The sequence below is a fragment of the Lissotriton vulgaris genome, chromosome 7 (genome assembly GCF_964263255.1).
Source record: "Lissotriton vulgaris chromosome 7, aLisVul1.2, whole genome shotgun sequence".
In the NCBI taxonomy this organism is placed as follows: Eukaryota; Metazoa; Chordata; class Amphibia; order Caudata; family Salamandridae; genus Lissotriton; species Lissotriton vulgaris.
The window spans coordinates 1,546,279,030-1,546,302,856 of record NC_141695.1 but is presented as its reverse complement, the minus strand read 5'-3'; the positions used below and the strand labels follow the sequence as shown (position 1 = coordinate 1,546,302,856).

General features: G+C 46.0%; 1 protein-coding gene across 2 annotated transcripts in view; it reads right to left on the bottom strand.

The window, feature by feature from the left end:
• The window catches only part of LOC147705977 (protein-glutamine gamma-glutamyltransferase 6-like), a 279,284-nt gene that overhangs the window by 20,200 nt on the left and 235,257 nt on the right, over positions 1–23,827 (bottom strand). For both annotated transcript variants that reach the window (XM_086932434.1, XM_086932435.1), the window contains exons 11-12: positions 15,750–15,907; positions 4,869–5,002 (exon numbers count right to left, since the gene is read on the bottom strand). In XM_086932434.1, the coding sequence (XP_086788560.1) occupies positions 4,869–5,002; positions 15,750–15,907 (292 nt within the window). The remainder of the gene's footprint in view (positions 1–4,868; positions 5,003–15,749; positions 15,908–23,827) is intronic.

Below are 23,827 nucleotides of genomic sequence, written 5' to 3'. Positions count from 1 at the left end.
CCAGCACGTTCCGCCACAGGGAGATAGTTGTGCAGAGGCGGAGGGTGCTGGAAACTGCCTTCAAGGGACTTCGGTGGAGGCCAACGACACCGACCCTTCGAGGACAAAATGGCGGCCGGGTGGGGCCAAGCAGATCGCCCGAGCCCTGCGACACCTCCGGGCCACTCTAGAACCAGGCAATCCGGAAAGTCCCACGACCGGAGCCGCTCGGGTACTTAAAAGAGTTGGCAGATCTGGCCTCCATCTCAAGTCGATCGTCCTCCAGCCCCAGAACCGGGGCCCTCGTCATGCAGGAGGTCACCGCCTCAAGTCCAAGCACCAGGGCACGCACTCAGAGTCCCATGCGTGGCGGGCCCCCCATCCGGCAGCCCTCCTTCGACCTCCGTCGAGCGCCGGGACGGTCTCCACCTGGATCGCCAACTTTCAGCACTAGGCCCAGCCGAGGCGTATGGACAGCACTCCGATAAGCTCTGCCTCCCGGGCGCACCGCTGTCTCTCAGTCTTCAATCGGTCTTTTGAGGTGCTTCCACCGGTGCGATCAGGGCCAAAACTGCATCAATGCGTGCACCAGGTCCTCCGCCACCCTCCTCTCAACCGCTGAGCATCCGCGGGGGGAGAAAAGCTGAAGAAAAAGGGGCTCGAGCCTAGCCGGGCCGGAGGAGCTGCAGGAAGAAGCGTCCGCTCACCCCGCCATCTTGGCCACGCCCCCTTTGCAGGTAATTTAAAGTTAAAATGTTCTTTCTCAAGGAGACATTCCCAAACCCGAACAACCCCCTACCCCACCCAGTGTAAACAAGCTGCTCCACTTTTATGTGAATGTAATTCCAACCAACATATAGAAAGGGAGTTAGAGGATTGTAAGCTAGGCTCGTCCTCCAAAATTTAAGTCAAACAAAAAGGTTTCTGTTTCCAGATACCCAAGAGCCTTGCTCAAAAAAGTACAGTCAGCACACACTGGGGTTGACCGTGAGACATATGTTAATGTGTGTAAAAAGGGAGAATTGCTCCTTTTTTAGGTGTCCCCTCACTCACCGGGGTTGCCCCACGGTGACATGCTTCATCATTGGGGCCATCCCAGTCCTCTACGGGCTGGGGCGTGCTACGACTTGCGAAGTTACGTAGGAGCACTTTTAAGGACTATGTGTGGTGCATGTGTAATTGTGGGGAGTGGACTATGTGATGTAAGTTAAAAATACCTGCCCAGTAGGTTTTCAATAAACTTTATTCTGGCCTCTAGGTGGTAATATTAAAAACGGGGTGGGGAGATAGGCTATCCTAAACTTAATGTGTTCAGATGTTCCTATCAACTCCTATAGTCGACATGTTTCGTGCATACCCCAAGCACTTCTTCGGGACTACACAGGGACCAGCCCTGTGTTCGCCACTCCTTAACTCTTCAATGAGAATTTATCAAAATTAATTTTTAAATGCAGCAAACTATGTTAAGTGCATGCGAACAATACCTACGTATTTTGTTCCAAAAAACACGTGGTTCCTGAAAGATAAAAAACAACTTAAAAGGTCACGGGGTGAATACCCCCATATCTTATCACACATAGTTAGCAGGCAGAAAATATGGTGATTTTCTGTGATCTAGAAACGGACATATTGACCGTGGTTGTTTTCATGCACAAAAACGTGATTTATTTCGTGCATTGTAATGTGATATAAAACACACCTCTCTCAGTGACATACCCAAGCATTCAACAGTCACACTCACTCATACATACTTTTCAAGAGACCTAACTGGGCCCCATGGAGTCGGAGGGGTATCGATATCCTAGCAACTCTGATGGAAGAGAAAACGAGGTTTTGTAAATAACCAAAGGTACACGCCGGATGGCGATATTAACCACATCCTTTCTCGGGCCCCATTGCCCCGTCCTTACTTACTTGTGCACCGGATACCTCCCGTATTTAGGCACCTACTTGTGTCCCTCCGGTCCGGATGTTATCGGACTGGGGGTTACGGTGTTGTATTTAAAGGAGTGCCGTTCGCGGTTTGTTTACGCTTCACGCGGAGCCGCCCTTACGTAAACTAGAGCGTAAAGTGCCTTCCCTGTCCACCTACAGACCTTGCGGCGGCCATCTTAAGGGTACCGTTTGCGTTTTCATATAAGGAAACGTTTAAAAATCGTCTGTGAACCATGATGAAGGTAACCTAACCCATTCTACGATTCCCAGCAAATTGTATCACTTAGTGAGAAACGAGGAAATAACCAATAGGGCGTATTTGTTTAACACGATGTACCAATCATCCATGTATAAGGAAAGATATGAAATAGAAATCCCTTTCCCCATCGTTTTGCGTGCTTAAAAAGTGATGTATGCACTTGAAAAATGACCCGGCCAACTAGTTGTCTGGTAATACGTAATATATCTCATGCAATATCCTAAATTATTTTTTAGGCACATTTATGTGCGTATAGCCCCGATTTTTAAACGTTTCCTTATATGAAAACGCAAACGGTACCCTTAAGATGGCCGCCGCAAGGTCTGTAGGTGGACAGGGAAGGCACGTTACGCTCTAGTTTACGTAAGGGCGGCTCCGCGTGAAGCGTAAACAAACCGCAAACGGCACTCCTTTAAATACAACACCGTAACCCCCAGTCCGATAACATCCGGACCGGAGGGACACAAGTAGGTGCCTAAATACGGGAGGTATCCGGTGCACAAGTAAGTAAGGACGGGGCAATGGGGCCCGAGAAAGGATGTGGTTAATATCGCCATCCGGCGTGTACCTTTGGTTATTTACAAAACCTCGTTTTCTCTTCCATCAGAGTTGCTAGGATATCGATACCCCTCCGACTCCATGGGGCCCAGTTAGGTCTCTTGAAAAGTATGTATGAGTGAGTGTGACTGTTGAATGCTTGGGTATGTCACTGAGAGAGGTGTGTTTTATATCACGTTACAATGCACGAAATAAATAACGTTTTTGTGCATGAAAACCACCACGGTCAATATGTCCGTTTCTAGATCACAGAAAATCACCATATTTTCTGCCTGCTAACTATGTGTGATAAGATATGGGGGTATTCACCCCGTGACCTTTTAAGTTGTTTTTTATCTTTCAGGAACCACAGGTTTTTTGGAACAAAATACGTAGGTATTGTTTGCATGCACTTAACATAGTTTGCTGCATTTAAAAATTAATTTTGATAAATTCTCATTGAAGAGTTAAGGAGTGGCGAACACAGGGCTGGTCCCTGTGTAGTCCCGAAGAAGTGCTTGGGGTATGCACGAAACATGTCGACTATAGAAGTTGATAGGAACATCTGAACACATTAAGTTTAGGATAGCCTATCTCCCCCCCACGTTTTTAATATTACCACCTAGAGGCCAGAATAAAGTTTATTGAAAACCTACTGGGCAGGTATTTTTAACTTACATCACATAGTCCACTCCCCACAATTACACATGCACCACACATAGTCCTTAAAAGTGCTCCTACGTAACTTCGCAAGTCGTAGCACGCCCCAGCCCGTAGAGGACTGGGATGGCCCCAATGATGAAGCATGTCACCGTGGGGCAACCCCGGTGAGTGAGGGGACACCTAAAAAAGGAGCAATTCTCCCTTTTTACACACATTAACATATGTCTCACGGTCAACCCCAGTGTGTGCTGACTGTACTTTTTTGAGCAAGGCTCTTGGGTATCTGGAAACAGAAACCTTTTTGTTTGAATGTAATTCCAACACCTTCTGATGCCCCAATATAGACTTATCCACAGAAATAACCCAGCAAGTCTCTGGGGTGGTGATGAGAGGATGAAGGTCATAGGTTCAGGGGGAGCTGGTTTTACTGCTTACAAGGTGCTGGTGAGGAAACAGGTGCAAAAAGTTAACAGCAAAGCCACTGCTGATGTCGCATGAAGGTGTTACAGTGTTCCCTTGAGTTGCAGCGTCGAGTTACGGTGGTGGATGCCTACTAACAACAACCCTTGGCAGCGATAAACTCAGCAGAAAGTTATTTCTACATCTGGAGGAAAATGGTAGCTGCCTGTAACTTCCTGGAAGCCAGAACTACATTTCCGACAATGCAATGGACCATCTACTTTTGAGCAATCCCTCAGAGAGCCCGATGGCCAGCGATTTTTTGGTTCTTGTATATTGTTTTTACCTGCAGTGCCACTAGTCCAGGGGAGTCTGTAGTTGCCTGTGGCTATCAAAAGAGTCCTTCTGCTTGGGAGAACTGGTCTTTGGTGTAGGACAAGCCGCAGTCATGCAGTTCCAGGAAGTTGCCACAGGTGCTGAGTATCAAGCAGTTGGTTTGTGCCGCTCCTGTTGTCGCAGCAACAGACTTCTTGTTCAGTAGTCCCCTGGCATTAGACTTCCTCTGGCCTCACACCCAATTGAACCTGAGGCCTGACACACATTATGTCAGCAACAATACTTAACGGACTTCTAAAATCAAAGCTGTCAGATACCCAGGCCTCTTATTGGCTGTGAATGCAGCTAATTGGCTGTTAGGGCTCCTCGTAGTCTCTGCCCTAAGTGAAAGGACTGCTTAAAAAGCAGCAGACTACCACTTAAATCAATAGGGTTGGCAAATATGTAAGTAGCTCATTAGAGTTCAAACAGCGCAATTACTAAAACTGGGGGGTCGCCATGCCTCGCTTGAAAAGTCCTTATGACAAACCAGCTGTTGTAGAATGTACTGTCATTCTGTTTATCTGTCTGCTACCATCAGAATTAAAATACAACATGGATTATTGGTGAAAATCTCACTCTGCATTTGGCTGTATAACTACTACAGTACAGAGAAAGAGTACATTGTACAATGTATTTTATTCATAATCTCCTTTTTTCATAAAAACAGTAGCCTGCACCCAAGCAACGCTATCATAGCAGAAAGAGAAGCTTTACTCACGGTTTCCTCAGTTGTCCGTCAACCAGTCCGCTTCCTTCCACCAGAAGCAGTCCGTCTTTCACCCGCACTGGGAGAGGATTGGCCAAGGTGACCTCCACCCGAACTGGTTCATTCACCACAGCTTTGCCATGTACCTTTTAGGGAGAATTAGTACTTTCAGGTTCCTTAGTTCATGTATCAGTTTTGTTTTATGTGTTCAATAGGGTTAGTCATGAAGCAAGCAGAGTATGGAAACCTTAAAACAAATGAATGAGCAAACACAATAGGATTTAAATTTGCAGCTGTTGCATAATGGATCAGCTTTTTAAATGTATTTTAGTCTTTTTAAAGCCTATGGGCTATGGCAAATATGTACTGTCAATACTAATACTCATGTGGGAGGGTCTACAAGGGTCAATGTAAGGGCCTACTCTTGGCTAGCGCTCGGTTCACTGTTTGCACTTTAGAAGTATAGTTTATTCATTTGTTAATTTCATGACTGATCCCTTCCCTCATTTTCCCTGTATGTACAGCGATCCATTAGGGAGCTATTTTTGCATTCATATTTGAATTGTCATAATTTGTCCAATCAAATATGAGCAACTCTGCCAAGATCTTCTTTGGGCAGTGTCTTCTTCATTTGTGTTATAAACCGCAAAGCAAAAAAAGAAGAATTAGTGCATACAATGCCTAAATGGCACAGCAAATACCTGACCAATGGTGCTGCATGGATCATTCTACCCTGACTGCACAAGGGCTAGTGCTGCCACCAGCCCTGACTCTGCCATCCAACAGGATTGCAAGATTGTATCCTCATGGGTAGCAGACAACTGACCTCCCATATTTCCACATTATCCTGTTATTGTCCCCAAAGAACCACCAGGCCACTGAGAATGGGGGAGGGCTAGGTGAAGGGCTTAAAGTCTAGCCCCTACTTGTGGGCTGCTCTGGACTTAGAATGTCTACATTGGTTGTCTGAGTGAGCCACATTGAGGAACCTTATTCGTGTGTAGTGGTAGGGGCTGCAGTCTCTGTGTCTGGAGGGGTAGTAGTGGTGGCTGCAGCCTCTTTACCTATGGGGGGGGGGGGGGGGGGGTGTCCCTAAACTGGTGCTGCTTGTTTTGGCGTGCCCTCTGCCTGAGGAATGTAACTGAGAAAAATCTTCTTTAAGTGCTTTGGTGCTTTTGGGATGGGTCCGCTAGTGGTAAAGACACATGCCCTGCAAAAGGAAGCAGAGCATGGACAAGAACAGCAACAGCATCATCTACAACCAGACTTGTGTGCACTACTCTGAGGCAAGCTTTTACAAGCATTTGCAATGCAATAGGTCCCGCACTGCTGAAAGTTTCAGCCATTGGTTTTGCTAATATTAACACCAATAGCTCAAACTTTCAGCGATGCGAGAGAAATTGCATTGCAAATTATTGTTTCCCTAGCAATTATTGTGCTCCTCGTGTTTATTCTAAATGTGCGACCTATCGCGGAATTACGAGGCCAAACGCAAGTAAGAAAAAGTTAATGCACGTAGCAAGGAAAGGGTGCAGTAGTACAGGCTGTTACTAGGTGTCCTTGTGGGTGCAGTACCTTATGGTGCTAATAGAGGTCAGTTTATATCTTTACAAGGACAACTAGTAACAGCCTGTGGCACTGCACCTTTTCCTTGCTTTGTGGATGGGGATTTGCAGCGCCAAAGATACAGGCAAAAGAAAGTGTGGCGCTCGTTAAACGGGAACCACCCTAAAAGTATGCATTAAGTATGTAAAAGCAAAGCATATTATTTAAGAACATTTTGCAAAAGTAAACATTGAAATTGTCTTTTGAAAACAAATGGTTAGCTACTGAATTACAATGTTTTGTTGTTTATAGTAAATAAATGAGGATGCAACAGAAACAAAACGAGGAATGCTAAAGAAGAAGGATGGAAGGTGGTAGTGTGGGGATGGCACTGGGGAGATTAAGTGCAGCAATAACAGGGGAGGGAGAGGCAACAGATTGCCAGAGCTGGCCAACCCCCCACCCCAAAAAAAATAGTGCTCACCAACTTATTAAACAGACCTTGTAACTATAGAAGTAAAAAGTCCAGTCATTATGGGAGGGTACAAATGCAGACAAGGCAGTACGAAGGAGGCTCTACTAAGCCTATTCACAAATGAAAAGCAACGATTTTGCAAGGACAGTAAGAGGAGCCAATTGAAAAGATGGGCGGAGCTTCTATATCATACCTCAATCCAGCATGCCCCGCGGAGCAGCCCATGCGCTGACCAGGCTCGGCCTAAAAATGGCTCTCAGCAGTGCATGCCTCACTACTCTAGCTCTACATGTGGCGGCAAATCGGTTAAGACTCTCAGCCATGACATCATACTCAATGCAGGGAGGTAAACGGACTGTGGAAACATGTCCGTGATTTGCATCATCTCCTTTTAGTAATCTTATTCTACAGATAATCTTTATTTCTCTCTGCCACTACAGACAGGGACCAACCACAGTCAATCAGCTTGGGCATGTCTCAGTAGGAACAAGCCAGCCTGAACCGCTTATTCGAATCCCCTGTGAATTGAAATAAATAAACAGCCATAAAAAGGTTCAGCTTTTTAAAGCTGCAGTCCTATAGCTCCCTGAGCTCAGGGACCCAACACCCTTAGGGAATCTCACTGAGAAAAACAAAAACGTTGTGGGGGGAAAGCTTGAATTACACTGAGCCATTGGTCATCACCATGGGCACTGAGCACCTTCGTGGCACGAAACTATCATGCATGATACCAATATGCCATCATTGTTCGGATAATTTAATTTACATCAATCCTCGTGTATTGAAGCCTGGTATTTACTTTTAGATACATATTCCCTGATGAAGGCTATGATTAGCCGAAATGCATTGGATAACGAAGTAACATGTGTTTGGATAACGAACTAACAGGATTGGAGTGCATGTCAACTCTAATTATGAAAATAAAGAAGTATGGATTACAACCCATGAAATGATGGACAGCTATTTGAACCTTTGAGTTAAAGCTAAGGAGCAATCAATTAAACCCCAATTGGGGGCACGGCTGTGACCAGGGGACGTTCCCCATTTTAGGGGCACGCTTTCTTATAATTATGTTGTGTACTACGGAGTACGCACCCTAGGAGCACGCAACAACCACAAAACTTGGGATTACACCGGTGGTGCAAGTGTACATTAACGTTATCTGCATTCCATTACAACAGACAGAAAGGTACAGAGTTCATTAATGGGATAATGGCCACCAAGTGTAAACTCTAGGTAGTACGGAGGTCGGGGAATACCTCCTTTCTGAACTAGGACCCTCACACACCCATCAAGCTAGATGTCATGCTTCATCATATGGGTCTGCTCCTCGTCGGGCCGGTGCTGCAATGCTCGACGGGCACCCACAAAGGGGCTCTTTATTGGAGATATTTTGTTCCTTGACGTGTAGGTGCCGTGGGTCTGAGGGGCCTAGAAAAGTGTAGATGTGGGATGAGAATATAAAACAGGTAAGGGAAGCCTATGTGACTTTTATTCTGCAAGGGTCCCAACCTGATTAAAAGTAAAGAGTGGGGGGGGACTGTTTTGTTATAATGTAACAAAAATTTCTCTCAACCCCCAGATGGTTAACATGTTTCTCGCTTAAGTAAGTCACAGGAAGTGATCAGTTGGCGATTCTTCAGGGCCGTGTGAACAAGTGAAAACTATCTACAGTGGGTGATGTGGTGGTATGCTACCTACCACTTGCTCTCCCAGTGGATCTTTGCCTTGGGGAACAGGCAGTCAACCTAGAGTATAAAAAAGAGATTCAACAGCCATGACAAGGTAGTGGGAAATTATCCCAGTGAAGTGCAGTCGATGTGTCATAATAAACACATTCCTGAGCATAAGTTTGAAAACCATAAAAACACACAATGCTATCATGTGACCCATTCACGCTCAGTGTGTGCTCTTATATATAACCCCTGTGTAAACATGCTTAGCAGTCGTGATTAAGATCATCGTGGTGATTGGACGGATGCTCACCTATTCAGGTATGTAGTTCTGCCTCATCAGTTTGGCAGCGAAGTATGCAGACACTCAATGTAGTGTCTCTGTATTTAATGAGACACAAAAACAGATCATAGACGGCTATAGGCACACAGGTCAGATGCTCATTTCATAACCCTGATTATAAGGGGCCAGAAGTCCGGGGCAGGGCAGTTGTGGTCTGTAGTACTGACCCCAAACCAATGACACAATCTATTTACAGATTAGGCGCTCATATACATCCGGTATGCCTCGTGATGGCGCCTCACTTAGTGCATTAGTGAAGGATGCTCACAGAGTCTCTCCAATCATTTAGGCATAGCATAAGCACCCCCAGGGACCCAGCCGCATGATGAGCTAGTGTCTGAAAATAAAAGGTGTCCGTTTAAAATCAGTAGCAAGTGGCTTGCAGTGCCCATCCCCGGAAACTCTTAGCTCCTTTAGACGCCGGTGGTAGAGTGTGGCCTCGAAAACAGAATGTTCATACTCACCAGCTCCAGGTCGGAGCTCTGTGGCTCACCTACCTGCTCCGCTGCAAACAGGAAGGTACCAAATCACAGCGGGAACCTGTTAAAATACCATCCGGGCCGGTCGCGGAGCATGGAAAGCAGCCACAGCTGGGCTCAAAATTGAAATCACATGGTGGTGGAAATGTTGACGGAATCATGGTGGCCATCTTGGAGTGTGTTGGAGTTGAACTCGGCCGTATCAGTATAAAGGACAAATTTGGTGCCTGCAGGTATTAGGTAGCCATGGGTGTTCCGTAAAGAGTTTAAGTGGTTCAGTAGTGACGGAACCTCTTCCATTGTGTAATATATGCTGGGCACCTAAGTTGTGTGTGGTGAGCATAACGGCATCACGTGGTGTGAAAAGACGTGATGTCATAGTGGATGATCTTCTGGTGGCCATCTTAAAAGTGTGTTTAAGTTATCACGACCAATTCTGTATCGACATTGTGTTAGTGCGTGGCGACTGCAGACATACCGCAGTGGTTAACACGTGCTGTCCTGAGCCTCTTTACCATAAGTTGTGTTGAAAAGGCTGAACCGTGGTGTTAAAAATTATCATTGCTGACAATCTCGTGGGAACCATCTAGCAGTGTATTCCTATTAATTACGACCCTAACAGTGTGGAGAAGGTGTAGGTACCAGCTGGTTACCATGTAACTGCGGTGGTTCAAAGGTGGTAGATATAGTCACTGTTTAGGATGCTACCTAGGGGTCTACCTGGGGGTCTATGTAGCGGTCGGACCTTAAGGGAGCAGGGTAGCCATCTTGTGGTTTATACTGGTCAACTCTGCTTCATGTAAGGATTAAATGTTAATTGATGGTGCTCCAGGGGATGTCATCATTAAGGCCTACTTTGGCTGTGTCAAGACGGAACACCCACCTTTGTTCATTCCTGAACAGGGTTGAGTGCGATATTTGTTGGTGTACTTCAAGAACTTGATGAATCAATGAGAGAGCAAGGGTATAAGGGGCGCGTCCTGTTCCCCAGGTAAGTAATATGTTTAAACAATGTGGACTGGCCCACTATGTGTGTGTAAATAATTTAGTCACTGTTATTGTGGCCTGAAATAGGACCCACTAGATGCTAATAAAAGACCCCTCACACACCAACCTGGTTGGTTTCATGCTTCATCATCGGGGTCCCAACCAGGTGGCCGCATGCCACCTGGTTGTGCTGCGACACCTGATTACAGCGGGGCGGGTGTGGGTGCAACAATGTGATGTGATGTGAATATAAAACAGTTAAAAATACCTCTGGGAATCCTTGCCTTTGTATTTTAATGTTGGCGGCCCAGGGTATAGTTTAAAATATGTGTGGTACAACTACTAAAGGAGTAATTTTCCCATGAGTTGACTCATGTGTGGCGGTCACATGTTTCAGCCCCCTCTTTGTAATTGATAGGGCTTTCTTCAGGACCAGGAAGGTGAAAAGTGAGTGGCGAAAGGTGAAAGTTGCCACGTGCAATAACCTGTGTTATCCATACACACTCGCTAAGGTGTGTGGAAAAGAAAAATGTTGGCGTACTCTTTGGAGTAGCAAAAAATTCCTGTGGGGAAGAAAAGACATACAAAACATATATGGTTTCGCAACATAAAATGCAATCTTAAACATTTATAACAGCGTCATGCAATTGTCATCTTAGAAGGCCATTAGGGTGACTAAAATCGGGCTCATGTGGATACTGTGTTGCAAGCCTGTGCCAATGGAATATGGAGCAATGGCTGCGCTTTCCTTCTTGGAGCAGTAGTTATGCCAGTGGAGCGCTGCATGTCAAAGACTGTGCACTATGGCTGCGTAATCAATACAGCCAGGAAATATGGCTGTGTCAGTGGTGCACAGCGTGTGTACGAGAGACTGTGGCACAGGTGCATGCTGAATGGCTACTGGGGAGAAGACCCAGCGGTCCGTGGTGCGCTGCGTGCTGTTATTGATGGCATGCATTTGAGTGAATGAATTGGACACCCAAAAACCGCCCCGAAAATCCTCGTACGAAACCGCAATTGTTGTGGTATGTGTGATAGTGCTACCTGAAGAGTAAAGGAGAAGTTAAAAGCATGCACCAATATTTACAATGCTAAAAGGTATTAAGCTGAAATCGGGGCTCAGGGAAGAGGCACATCCTGGGTCCAATCTGGAATAAAAGTAAGAGCGCTGCTGTGAACTATATTGTGGCGATTAGTTCACTGGGGGTGCAGCGTCAGATCTTACACAAGGCCTTACTTGGAAGTAATGTGTCCTCTGCAGAAAACCTAACTGTGGTCCCCCGTGGTCCCGGCTGGTGCCTGGGTGCCGAAGTTTGCTGATTAAATGGCAAGCGCTTCCGATCAAGTACGTGCTCCGGGGCACTTCCGGGAATGGCCGTAGACGCTGCACCGCCAGTGAACTAATCGCCAAGATATAGCTCACAGCAGCGCTCTTTTCCTTTTTTCCAGATTGGACCCAGGAGGTGCCTCTTCCCCGAGCCCCGATTTCTGCTTAATACCTTTTAGCATTGTAAATATTGGTGCATGCTTTTAACTTCTCCTTTACTCTTCAGTTAGCACTATCACACACACCGCAACAATTGCGGTTACGTACGAGGATGTTCGGGGCAGTTTTTGGGTGTCCAATTCATTCACTCAAATGCAGTCCATCAATAACAGCACGCTGCACGCCACGGACCACTGGGTCTACTTCCCAGTAGCCCTTCAGCACGCACCTGTGCCACAGTCTCTTGTACACACGCTGTGCACCACTGACACAGCCATATTTCCTGGCTGTATTGACTACGCAGCCATAGTGCACAGTCTTTGACATACAGCGCTCCACTGGCATAACTACTGCTCCAAGAAGGAAAGCGCAGCCACTGCTCCATATTCCATTGGTACAGGCTTGCAACACAGTATCCATGCATGCCTTTCCACATGAGCCCGATTTTAGTCACCCTATAATGGCCTTCTAAGATGAAAATTGCATGACGCTGTTATAAATGTTTAAGATGGCATTTTATGTTGCCAAACCATATATGTTTTGTATTGTCTTTTCTACCCCACAGGAATTTTTTGCTACTCCAAAGTATCTGTGAGTACGCCGACATTTTTCTTTTCCACACACCTTAGCGAGTGTGCAGGGATAACACTAGTTTTTTCACGTGGCAACTTTCACCTTTCGCCACTCACCTTTCACCGTCCTGGTCCTGAAGAAAGCCCTATCAATTACACAGAGGGGGCTGAAACATGTAGACCGCCACACATAAGTCAACTCATAGGAAAAATTACTCCTTTAGTAGGTGGACCACACATATTTTAAACGATACCCTGAGCCGCCAACAATAAAATACAAAGGCAAGGATTCCCAGAGGTATTTTGAACTGTTTTATATTCACATCATGCACCCACACCCGCTCCGCTGTAATCAGGCGTCATAGCACAACCAGGTAGCATTCGGCCGCCTGGTTGGGACCCGATGATGAAGCATGACACCAACCAGGTTGGTGTGTGAGGGGTCTTTTAATAGGGCTTCAAGAACTACCCAACGCAGACTCTCTGGGGGGTGTCTCAGTTCTGTAAAATGGGGGTACAGATTTGTATTGGTCTTCAGGCAATGAATACTGCTTTTATGCTCAGTTATTCTGTATGTATGTATGTATGAAGAACTTATATAGAGCAACTGTCACCCCAAGGGTATCCTGGCGCTGCAACTTAGCCTATAGTCACGGCGGGCAATGAGCCAGATTATCAGTGAGGACACTATTCTCAATCCTTGGGGAAAAGCCAGGTTTTTAGGCTCTTTCTGAAACTTAACAGGGGGTCACCTGTCTAATGCTCAGAGGAAGGTCGTTCCAAAGGCGTGCAGCCGATACGCCGAAGGCCCTACCTCCTGTCCTGGAGCTCTTAAATTTGGCCAAAGTTACCAAAAAGGCACTAGACGAACAGAGATGTCGTGCTGGCTTATACCATGTAAATCTCTCCTGCATAGGGATCGGGCCCGTTCTGTGTACTGCTCCAAACACCATACACAGTGATTTAAAACAGATCCTCTCCCCAACGGGGAGCCAATGGAGATCTCTCAAAGCCCGGCTGGTGGAAGATCTACGTTGCCTGTTTAGTGCCAGCTTTGCCGCTATGTACTGGACCCTCTGCAATCCCTGCAAAATATATTGGGGAGCTCCCAGATACAGGGAATTGCAGTAATCCAGTCTACACAGTATTATACTCCTGACTGCCAGGGGTCTTGTCTCCTCCGGCATCAATGGAAATATCTGTCGCAGTGCCTTCAACAAGGTAAAGCAGACACTGACCGTTTTATTGGCCTGTGATGCCATTTGACGGTCATCATCGACCAAGAATTCTGGTCTTGACGGTCCTGAAGAATCGCCAACTGATCACTTCCTGTGACTTACTTAGGCGCGAAACATGTTGACCATCTGGGGGTTGATCAAAATGTTTGTCACATTATAACAAAACAGTCGCCCCCCCCCCTTTTACTTTTATTCAGGTTAGGACCGTTAGAGAATAAAAAGTCACATAGGCTTCCCTTACCTGTTTTAGATTCTCATCCCACATCTACTCTTTTCTAGGCTCCTCACATCCATGGCACCTACACGGCAAGGAACAAAAGATCTCCGATAAAGAGCCCCTTTATGGGTGTCCGTCGAGCATTGCAGCGCTGGCCTGACGAGGAGCAGACCCATATGATGAAGTAAGACATCAAGCTTGCTGGGTGTGTGATGGTCCTAGTTCCGAAAGGAGGTATTCCCCGACCTCCGTACTACCTAGAGTTTACACCTGGTGGCCATTATCCCATTAAGGAACTCCGTACCTTTCTGACTGTTGACTTACTTTAGGGCATGTACGTTGGACCTTCATCAAGCCCTATCCGTCCCTCCTTTTGTTGACTGCATTCCATTACATCTGTTTGATTTCACAGTTTCTCTACAGACAGATAACCAAGTGTTCTACCCCAATGGGTAGGACAGGCTGGAACAACTAGTCCACATCCCTTATGAATGGGAAAACAAGCAACCCCAGAAAGGTTTAAACCATAATGGGCCTCTTTGGTGATGTGCAGCTTTAGCCTATTGCAAGAATCATGGCACGTCATGTCACACTTGATGCACTTCACTGAAAAATGTCAAGCTGAATGGAACACACGTAGCGGCGGACTGCTTTCTGCCCTATTGGTCCTCACCACTGAAGTGCTGTATGTGTATAGCATAACCAGCCCAGGGACTTTCGTCTGTAGGTACCCATGAAAAAAATAACTACGTGATAGGTGGAATGCTTGAATTAGTCTCAGCTCCTAGTAACTGCTGTACAGCAAATTCTAATTCACCATTTTTGTGCATGCTGTGCCATTACACACCTTAAGCTACTATACAATCTGCATATATGTATGCAAATCGGCACAGCACAAAAACCGCACCTAGTGATGTGGCCTAAAAGGAAACACATGTCTGGGTTTGCTTTCGTTTTCTTGAAGAATTGGGGGGCTGGAGGTGCTCTGTCAAGACTGATTTACTTCAATTTGGAGCATGTTGAGTGAAAGAGAAAGCAGAAACATTGTTCTGCGCCAAGACGCCTCCGGGCATTCGCGCGCTTTAGAAATAGATAAATCAAATCAATCAAATCAAATCATTATAAATCATTCTGCAATGCAGTCGGTGCAACTAACATTAGCCCAGAGTGATACAGGCATTCCATCCATTTTTTGTTGTTTTTCCAGATGAGTCATGCTGTGGATGATGGGTATGATACGTTGATACCATAGCTTACTCTGTCATACCATATAAGACGCTTTTCACTGTTAAGTCCAAAAGAAGCAAAATAGTCAGAGTGGCAAGATGACAGTTTGAGCTATAAAAAAAATCAACTCCCTTTTGAGGTGGGGCCAACACTGGTTTGAAAATATCAGCTCATGTCTGTAGTGGCACCAGGATCAAGGGCAATGAAGGATCGAACATAACTGAACAGTCACCCAAGACTAATATTGCTATAAGCATTCTATACACCACCTTTACGTTTTTATAATTCCATTCTCACTTAATCTCTAGCATAATGCAATTATTATACTGATTTTCTTTTTCATCGTTTTATTCTGTTTACCTGTCCAGCAAGCCATTCCAAAACTACATTGGCTACAAAATACATGCCATCAGGGGGACATTCTTAAGCTCCCGGATGGCCAGAGTTTCAGCACATGTACATCTACAGTTTCAGCTCCGAAAACCCAAGATATGATGGACAACAGCACCTTAACTTCAAGTTCATAGAATCCCAAATTTTATCCATGTACTTTGTGAATATCCTGCCAACAAGCCTGGAAGATTTCTTCTTGTTATATGTTTTTTTTGTACAACCAAAAGGTTTATATAACGAGTTAAAAAAGCTCTTTACCTTAATGTCGAGAGGAGGTTGTCCCAGGGACACATGTTTCCGCACTAGCAGTTTCCCTCCATTCTTCACCTCACACACAGCTGCCACCTCAACCATATTGTCACTTGTCAAGTCGTGTTCATAATCTGATGAAGGGATGAGAACTGGAATGCGTTCCTCTGAAGACCAGAAGAACAAAGAGAAGACATTTGTTAGTCCAAAAGGAAGACATTTCTAAGTGACTCCAAGGGGCACAAAAAATCACGAGGATGTTAGAATCAAAGTTTGAGAGCATTCACAAATCTGCTGTATTACATTTTATCTCTGTCTGGAGGACAGAGACCTCCAGGCACAAACAGAACTGATGCTGCAGTAACTGGCTTCATGTTCTACACAATCGCAATATTAAACTTAAAAAGAAAATCAGCTCTCTAACACCAGCTTCCTCATCCAAATCAAGGTCTAAGATTAATATGTCCTATGTATACTACATGAACAATAGCAGAAGCGATAATGCCGACCTGGAAAACCCAGCTTGGTCCTGATGAAAGCTGGGTGACCCTGATGGACATATAAGTAACCAACTGAAATATGGAGAACAACAGATATAGATGCGGGAGTACTAATATATCCCACGGGAATCCACCTTGTGTTTTTAATGTTGCCAATAGACCCTCCAAATACAATTTAGAACACTGGGTATTCCTTAGGGAAGTTGGGTGGGGGTGTGGCTGCTATTATACATAAGAAATTTAACAGTACTTTAAGGCCCTCCCTGGAACTGCCAGAGTTAGAGAACATGGTCATTTCAATAAATTCAACTGCGGGAATCATCACATTGGTGCTGATTTATCGACCCCCTCAGTCCATGCCCTTTTTTCCGCATTTGCTCTTCGCAAAGTTCTTGACCTTCTCCCCATCAGCGCCAGGAAGACACTTATTCACGCTCTAGTAACACCACATCTGGACTACGGCAATGCCCTGCTCTTAGGCTTAAGCAAAAAAGGTATACACCAACTGCAGTGCGTTCAAAATGCTGCCGCTCGCCTGGTGCTCAACCTACCGCGCAGAGCATCAGGAAAGACAGCACTATTTAAACTTCACTGGCTCCCTGTTGAGGAACGCATTAAGTTTAAAGCGCTCTGCTTTGCACACCGCATTGCCCAGGGAAAAGGTCCAGGTTACTTGCGAAAACTTCTTACCATCCACCGCCCCATCCGGAATTTAAGATCTGCCGGAGCGATGCTGTTCCAACTTCCCCGCATTCGCAAGGCTAGGATGGGAGGTCGATCCTTCAGATTTTTAGCAAGTAAACACTGGAATAAACTTCCACTTGACCTACGCATGGACCCCTCTGAAACTAGATTCAGATTGAAACTGAAAACCCATCTTTTTCCACGTGAATAAAGCTTTCAGGTTCCTTTGACCTAGGCCTTTCGCTTCCGGACTTCTGTCTCTCGGGGAGCACCAGTAATTTTAGCGCAGGGACACACTGTCTTGAGTGTAACCAGGCGCTCTAAAAATGGTTTTATTATCATTATTATTATTATTATTTTGCTAAGCGAACAAATGGCCAACCTTGTGATGAATCATTCCAGGGTTTTACTCATAGGGGATCTGAACTACTGGGTCAACGACGCTCACGGCGGACCACAAGCAGTAGAATTGTCTGAATCACTTTCCAATTTGAATTTAACCCAGATTTTATCGTCCCCTACCCATATAAAAGGACACACACTGGACCAAATCTGGTCCCACAATTTGACATCGACACCCTTGATATCTTCCTGTATATGGTCAGACCACTATCTGATTGACTTTACACCTAGTCTCAGTGACAGGCAGAAACCCCCAAAGGCTGGGGGAGGACAAAAAAGAAAGTGGAGAACTCTGGATATACAAGAGCTCATTCACACCCTTGCTGGCTCTCTTCCCACTTTTAAGTCAAACGTTGATGCTATGGAAACTACCATCGCGGAATGGCTGAGATCGGCTAGTGAGGAGCACGCTCCCCTGATTCCATTTTCTCGCACTAGATATCAAGACGCTCATAAATGGTATACCGCCGAACTGAAGTCACAAAAACGAATACTTCGACAATCAGAAAGGAAATGGAGGCAGGGATATCACTTTCTAGACAGACATAAGTATCTCTTGGCTCGCACAGAATATAAAAAAGCAATACTGACTGCTAAAGCAGCCCATTTCTCAGCAAGAATACTCAACGCGAATAATAGAACTAAGGAAATCTTCAAAATTGTCGGTGAGATCAGCAGTGATAAGAGAATACTTCCAAACCATGCCCCCACGCAAGAGATGTGTGATGTCTTAAACAATTATTTCGTGAAAAATTGCTCTAATTAAATCGAGCATTGCTCCTCTGATTAACACAGAATGCCAGGATGATATTTTTAGAAACCCTGTCACTATGACTACTCCCTGCTTTATGCCCCAAAAGCTTATCTAACTTATTTGTCCGGGTCAAGTCAGGCTCCCCGAATGATTGTTGTCCACCTGCTATTATGAAAGAGATATTTATAGCACTGCCACATAGCATTCTTCCTTTTTTGAATGCATCTCTCAATCAGGGGGTAGTACCGCCTGCCTATAAGGCCGCTACAATAGTCCCCCTTTTAAAAAAACCTGGGGCAGATCCTTTAACCCCTTCTAAATATCGCCCCATATCTCTTCTTCCTTGTCTGTCTAAAATACTGGAGGCACATGTGGCCAGAAGTCTATCTGACTTTGCGGAACGAACGGAATACCTGGAGCCAAATCAAGCGGGCTTTCGGGCGGCCCATTCAACAGAGGCGGTAGTTCTGGCCGTCCTGGATACTCTAGAAGCTAATTTGGACAGGGGAATTCCTCAGGCCTTGGTGTTTCTGGATTTGTCGGCAGCGTTCGACACGGTGGACCATAACACCTTGCTGAACCGTGTCGAACAAGCGGGCATCCAAGTTCCTGCCTACAACTGGCTCAAATCATTTCTAATGGGCAGAACGCAAGCAGTGCGACTGGGCACTCTTACTTCCCCTACAGTCACCACCTCTTGTGGTGTACCACAGGGCTCGTCCCTGTCGCCATTACTGTTTAATCTTTATCTGAGGCCTTTGCTCTACTCTTTAAAGAATCGGAAGGTCACCATTTTTAACCATGCAGATGACCTCCAGTTAATTTTCCCCCTAGATGGTTCTAATGCTGCTGTGGAATTTCAAACCACCATGCTCCACATTCAACATTGGATGGACAGCAACCAATTGAAACTCAACCCGGGCAAGACAGAATTGGTGCTGCCCGGGAAGAGTAAGGACTGCTGGGGTCCACATTTCTGTCCTAATGAACTGGGTCCTCCCCCTATCCCACCCTTGTCAGTAAAAAGCCTAGGGGTAGTAATCAACGCAGACCTCTCGCTGAGAGGACAGGTGGGTGCAGTGATTTCCACCAGTCTTTATCAGCTCCGCAAAATCAGGAAAATTGCTCATTTGCTGACCCACTTAGCTTTGATCCAGGTGGTGATAGCACTGGTCCTATTGCGCCTGGATTTTGCAAACTCCCTCTGTATCGGCTTGCCTCAGTACCTATTAAAAAGGCTGCAAATGGTTTAGAACCAGGCGGCCAGATTAATACACAAACAGCCAAAATGGCACTCTGCCAGTTCCTTGTTGATCAAGCTCCACTGGCTTCCCGTGGAGCAACGTGCGGTATTCAAGACTGGGTGCCTTGCTTTTAAAGCACTGTAAGGCAACAGTCCAAAATTCATCATGGCCATGATTAAAAAACACGTCTCCCGGCGCAATCTGCGCTCATCCTATTCGCATCTTCTATCTGTTCCAACTCTAAAACTCAAATGGGTTGGAGGCTGCAGATTCTCTTATCTGGCACCTACTTTCTGGAACTCCCTTCCGGTAACAATGAGAAGTTGCGATAATCTTTTTGTCTTTCGAAAGGCACTAAAAACTTGGCTTTTTGGACTAGCCTACTAATTGGGTCTGATATAACAACTTAAGCAAAAGTAGCGCCATGAAACCCTGGGGTGACCGTGCGCTTTATAAGTAAATGATAACATAACATTCCTTTAGAGAATTTTAACCGCATCGCTGCGGCGGCTTTTCCCGCTGTGCGCGGCAAATTCGAAATTACCGCGTTACGTGACGAGCTGGCCTTGTCATCCGCGCAGGACAGGTAAGCGCGATGACGAGCCCAGCTCGTCAATAGCCTCGAAGGGGTTAATGGAATAGCTTCACAGATCCTGTGTCAAGAACGGTATCCAAAGAGCTAACTCTTCTAAAGAGGTTCAGCCCGCCACAATGTGTTTAGAGTCTGGACAAGGGCTCAACAATGAAGCATGCCAAAGAGTTTTCTAGATGAGCGTCCTTTTAAAAGACCTAGGGGCTTATTTATGAGCCCATGCGCCACTTTTTTGCCGCCGGTGCGTAATTTTTTGTGACGCACCAGCAGGGTAAAAAATGCGCCATCTTGCGACATATTTTTCAAAGTGACGCTTCTAGGTAGATGCGTCACTATGTAAACCCCTGCGCCAGGTATAATGTATGCAGGGTGGGCGTTCTGGCGCAAGTAAGCCTCGTAGAAGTGACACAGTAAAATCTATGAGCCTCACAGCAGGCGTAAGACTGATGCAGGCACATTTGAAATCGGACTTCCCCATTTGAAATGACCCATTGATGATGTTGCGTCACTTTTGGGAAACACTCCAGCATAATTTTTGCCCCTACAGATACATCAGAAATATTGACGTATCTGTAACTCCTTGCGACATGATGCGTCATACTGTAAATATGACGCATCCGGCATGTTGCAAAGAGGGCGCAATGAAAAGTGATGCATCGCTGTTGCACGCAGCGATGCATCACTTTTCATAAATGAGGGCCCTAGTATCTTTTCTGAGGGATACAGATTCTAGGGACAATTAGTGGCATTAAAGATTATACAATATCAGCACCACGTTAACCATATTGTGTTTGATTAAAACCAGGGGGCCCATTAGGATGGCAGGTGGATTGCCCCCACCAGGCTGGCGGTAGCCACCGCCGGCCTGGCGGGGGCAATCCACCCGCCATCCTAACCAGAATGACCCCCCGCCAGATTAGCATGGCTGGGGGGTCCGCGGCGGACGGAAAGAAAGGTTTAATATGGTGGCGGTGTCTATCATACACCGCCAGCCATATTAGTATGGGCTGCAACAGATGCCTTTCCGTGGCGGCATCGCAGGCTGTCTTCACTTCCGGGGCCCCCTGCGGGCCCCCGGAGTGAAGGCGAGGTGGGGGGTGCACATGGGGGGTACCTGTGGTACCCCCCTGCATTTACATACACAAAGCATCAGGCACCGCGCGGTGCCTGCCGCTTTGTGTATGCAAATGCATACATGCATTTTTAGCATTGTGGCGGGCGGTGCTGAGAGCACCGCCCCCCACAATGTTAATAATGCAGGATGCGCCTGCCACTGTGGCGGGTGCATGCTAATACCCCCCACAGGAACCCCACCCTTATGGCGGGCGGTCCCAAGTACCGTCAGGATGGCGGGCGGCAGCGTGCTAATATATAAGTGCTTCTACCTGGACCCATAGGTTTGCATACAACGATCTTTATGCATATAACAAATTACGGCTTATACTGTTTTAATCCACAATTGGCAGAACTACCACTGAACACTATAACATGGGAGCAATAATTTATCCAGAAGTAATGCCGGCAATGGAAGATAGAGCCAGCCCAACATTTTTTCGCCTCTTGTGACAAGTTATACCATTATGTAAAACCTAGAATCTTGCGCTGGCAGCATGTATGTACAGTGAGTGTGGAACACATGTTAAGTAATAGAACTCATGCTGTATGTTATGTTATGTTATGTTAGGTGGTGTTTTATATAGCGCTCAGCTACTCCAGGGAGTGTCCCGGCGCTTCTGACCCAAGACAAACACAGGACAGGCAAAAGAGAAGGGGGGCAGGCACTACTGAACAAACAACCAGGATTTCAACTCCTTCCTGAAGGCCAACAGGTTTGTGCTCTTTCTCAGAGACACAGGGACGGTGTTCCATAGTTGAGGCGCCAGACATCTAAACGACCGCCCTCCAATCCGTGCTCTCCTGATAATAGGTACCGAGGCCAAAGCTAGTGATGCTGACCTGAGTAACCTAGGAGGCCGATAGAAGGCCAGCCGCCGTTGGATGTATTTGGCACCCATAGCATGGAGAGCTTTGAAGGCCAGAGTAAGCGCCTTAAAAATGATTTGCTTACGGATGGGGAGCCAGTGAAGAGTCTTCAGAATTTCAGAGAAAAACGGCTCTAACAGCCGAGTTTTGGACTATCTGCAGGCGTTGGAGAAGATACTCCGGCAACCCAAGATACAGGACATTGGCGTAATCAAGGCGAGACCCGATTAGAGCCTGCACCGTGATTTTCCTATTTGCCAGCGAGAGTAGAGGGAGAAATTTTCGGAGCATTTTAAGAAGGCCGAAACATTCCCCAACTAGGCCAAGAAACTGGGGCTTCAACGAAAGAGTATTGTCAATTTGTACTCCGAGGTTCTTGGCCACCGCCGAAGCAACCGAAGGCGGAATCATATCCACAGGACACCAAGAATGCCACACAGGATCGGACCGACACCCACAAAAGAGCACTTCGGATTTATCCGAGTTGCACTTAAGGCTGCTTTGCAGAAACCACTGAAATACAGCCCCTAGGCAACCTCTGATGCTCTCCCCGTCAAAGTCTGCCCCCTTCTCACACGTGAAAAGGAGCTGGGTGTCGTCGGCGTACGACACGATCTGGGCACCAAACAGACTCGCCAGGGGGCCATAAAGATGTTAAAAAGAGTCGGGCTCAGGATAGAGCCCTGATGAACGCCCACCTCCAATGGCGGCACCACTGCAGAGAACGGAGGGGCCCAGACCGTTTGACGCCGGCCCGCTAGAAAGGACTTGTATGAGTATTGGAGCTAGTGTGGCCCACTATGGGTGCCCCAGGTTTAGCATGGCACAAAATGGAGGTTGAGGACAAAAAAGAGAAAGTATACAGCCTGCATTACTGTGGTTGGAAGGTGGAGACTCAGTAAATGTAATGAGGGAGGATTTAGACAGGGCTAATGTATACGTTCCATTAGGACCTCGTGGGCTGCTGATTAGTTCTTCCTGAATACTGCCATTTGGTAGAGGTGAGGGATGGGACTGTGTGTGAATACAAATATAATGTTCAGAGAACAAAACTGCTTCAAAGAGGAAGCCTAAGTAAACTGAAATTGAAATGCTTAAGTAAGATAGTGTTAATGGGGAACAATAAGCTATGGCAGCCAAGGGCCCAATTTACGAAGACCTTGCACCACCGCTAGCACAGCGCAAAGTGCTGTGTGTGAACTAATTTCTGTTTTGTGTTCTGGGGCAAATCACCATACACAATAGGTTTTGATGCAAAGTCCAGTATACTAACCTATCGAGAATGGGCTTAGCATAAAAAACTAATGCATACTTCAAGCAGACGCAAAGAACGGCAAAATGTTTGCATTTCTAAAATATAAATATATATTACACATTGCATTTGTGCTGTAAAGCAACAGTACACATTCAATGCACCTGAACCATTTGTTGTCCTTGAGAGAAATGTGTGCTCAAAGAGTATGCTTCCATTGCAAATCCTATACTGAACCGCTCTCACTTGCCTCTGGACCCGGGTGCGGTGCAGTACGTGATACATGGCAGCCACTTTTACACTGGTGCAGGAGTTGTCACCAGCAACTTTTCAATCTTAGTAACTATGGTTCTGCATTGTTTTAACATTTGTGCAATGTTGCCAAACTCATGTGCATACTGTGCGGCATGTAAATTGATTAACTCTGGGGCAAAGTATTAAGCATCTGATGAACCTAGGATGGTTTGTAATGTGTGGAGCAACCGTAACTTTACATGATGGCTGCATCATATATCAGGCCAAACAAAATTAGTCTGAGATTACTTCCTGTAGCACTCTCTCTTTGAGCTAGGGGTGATTCTATGGTATGTATTTTACTTGTGACATCTTGAGTATGCCAGACATTGCCTCGATAACCTACCAGTAACATTTGTTATGATGAGTCCAAATCCTCATT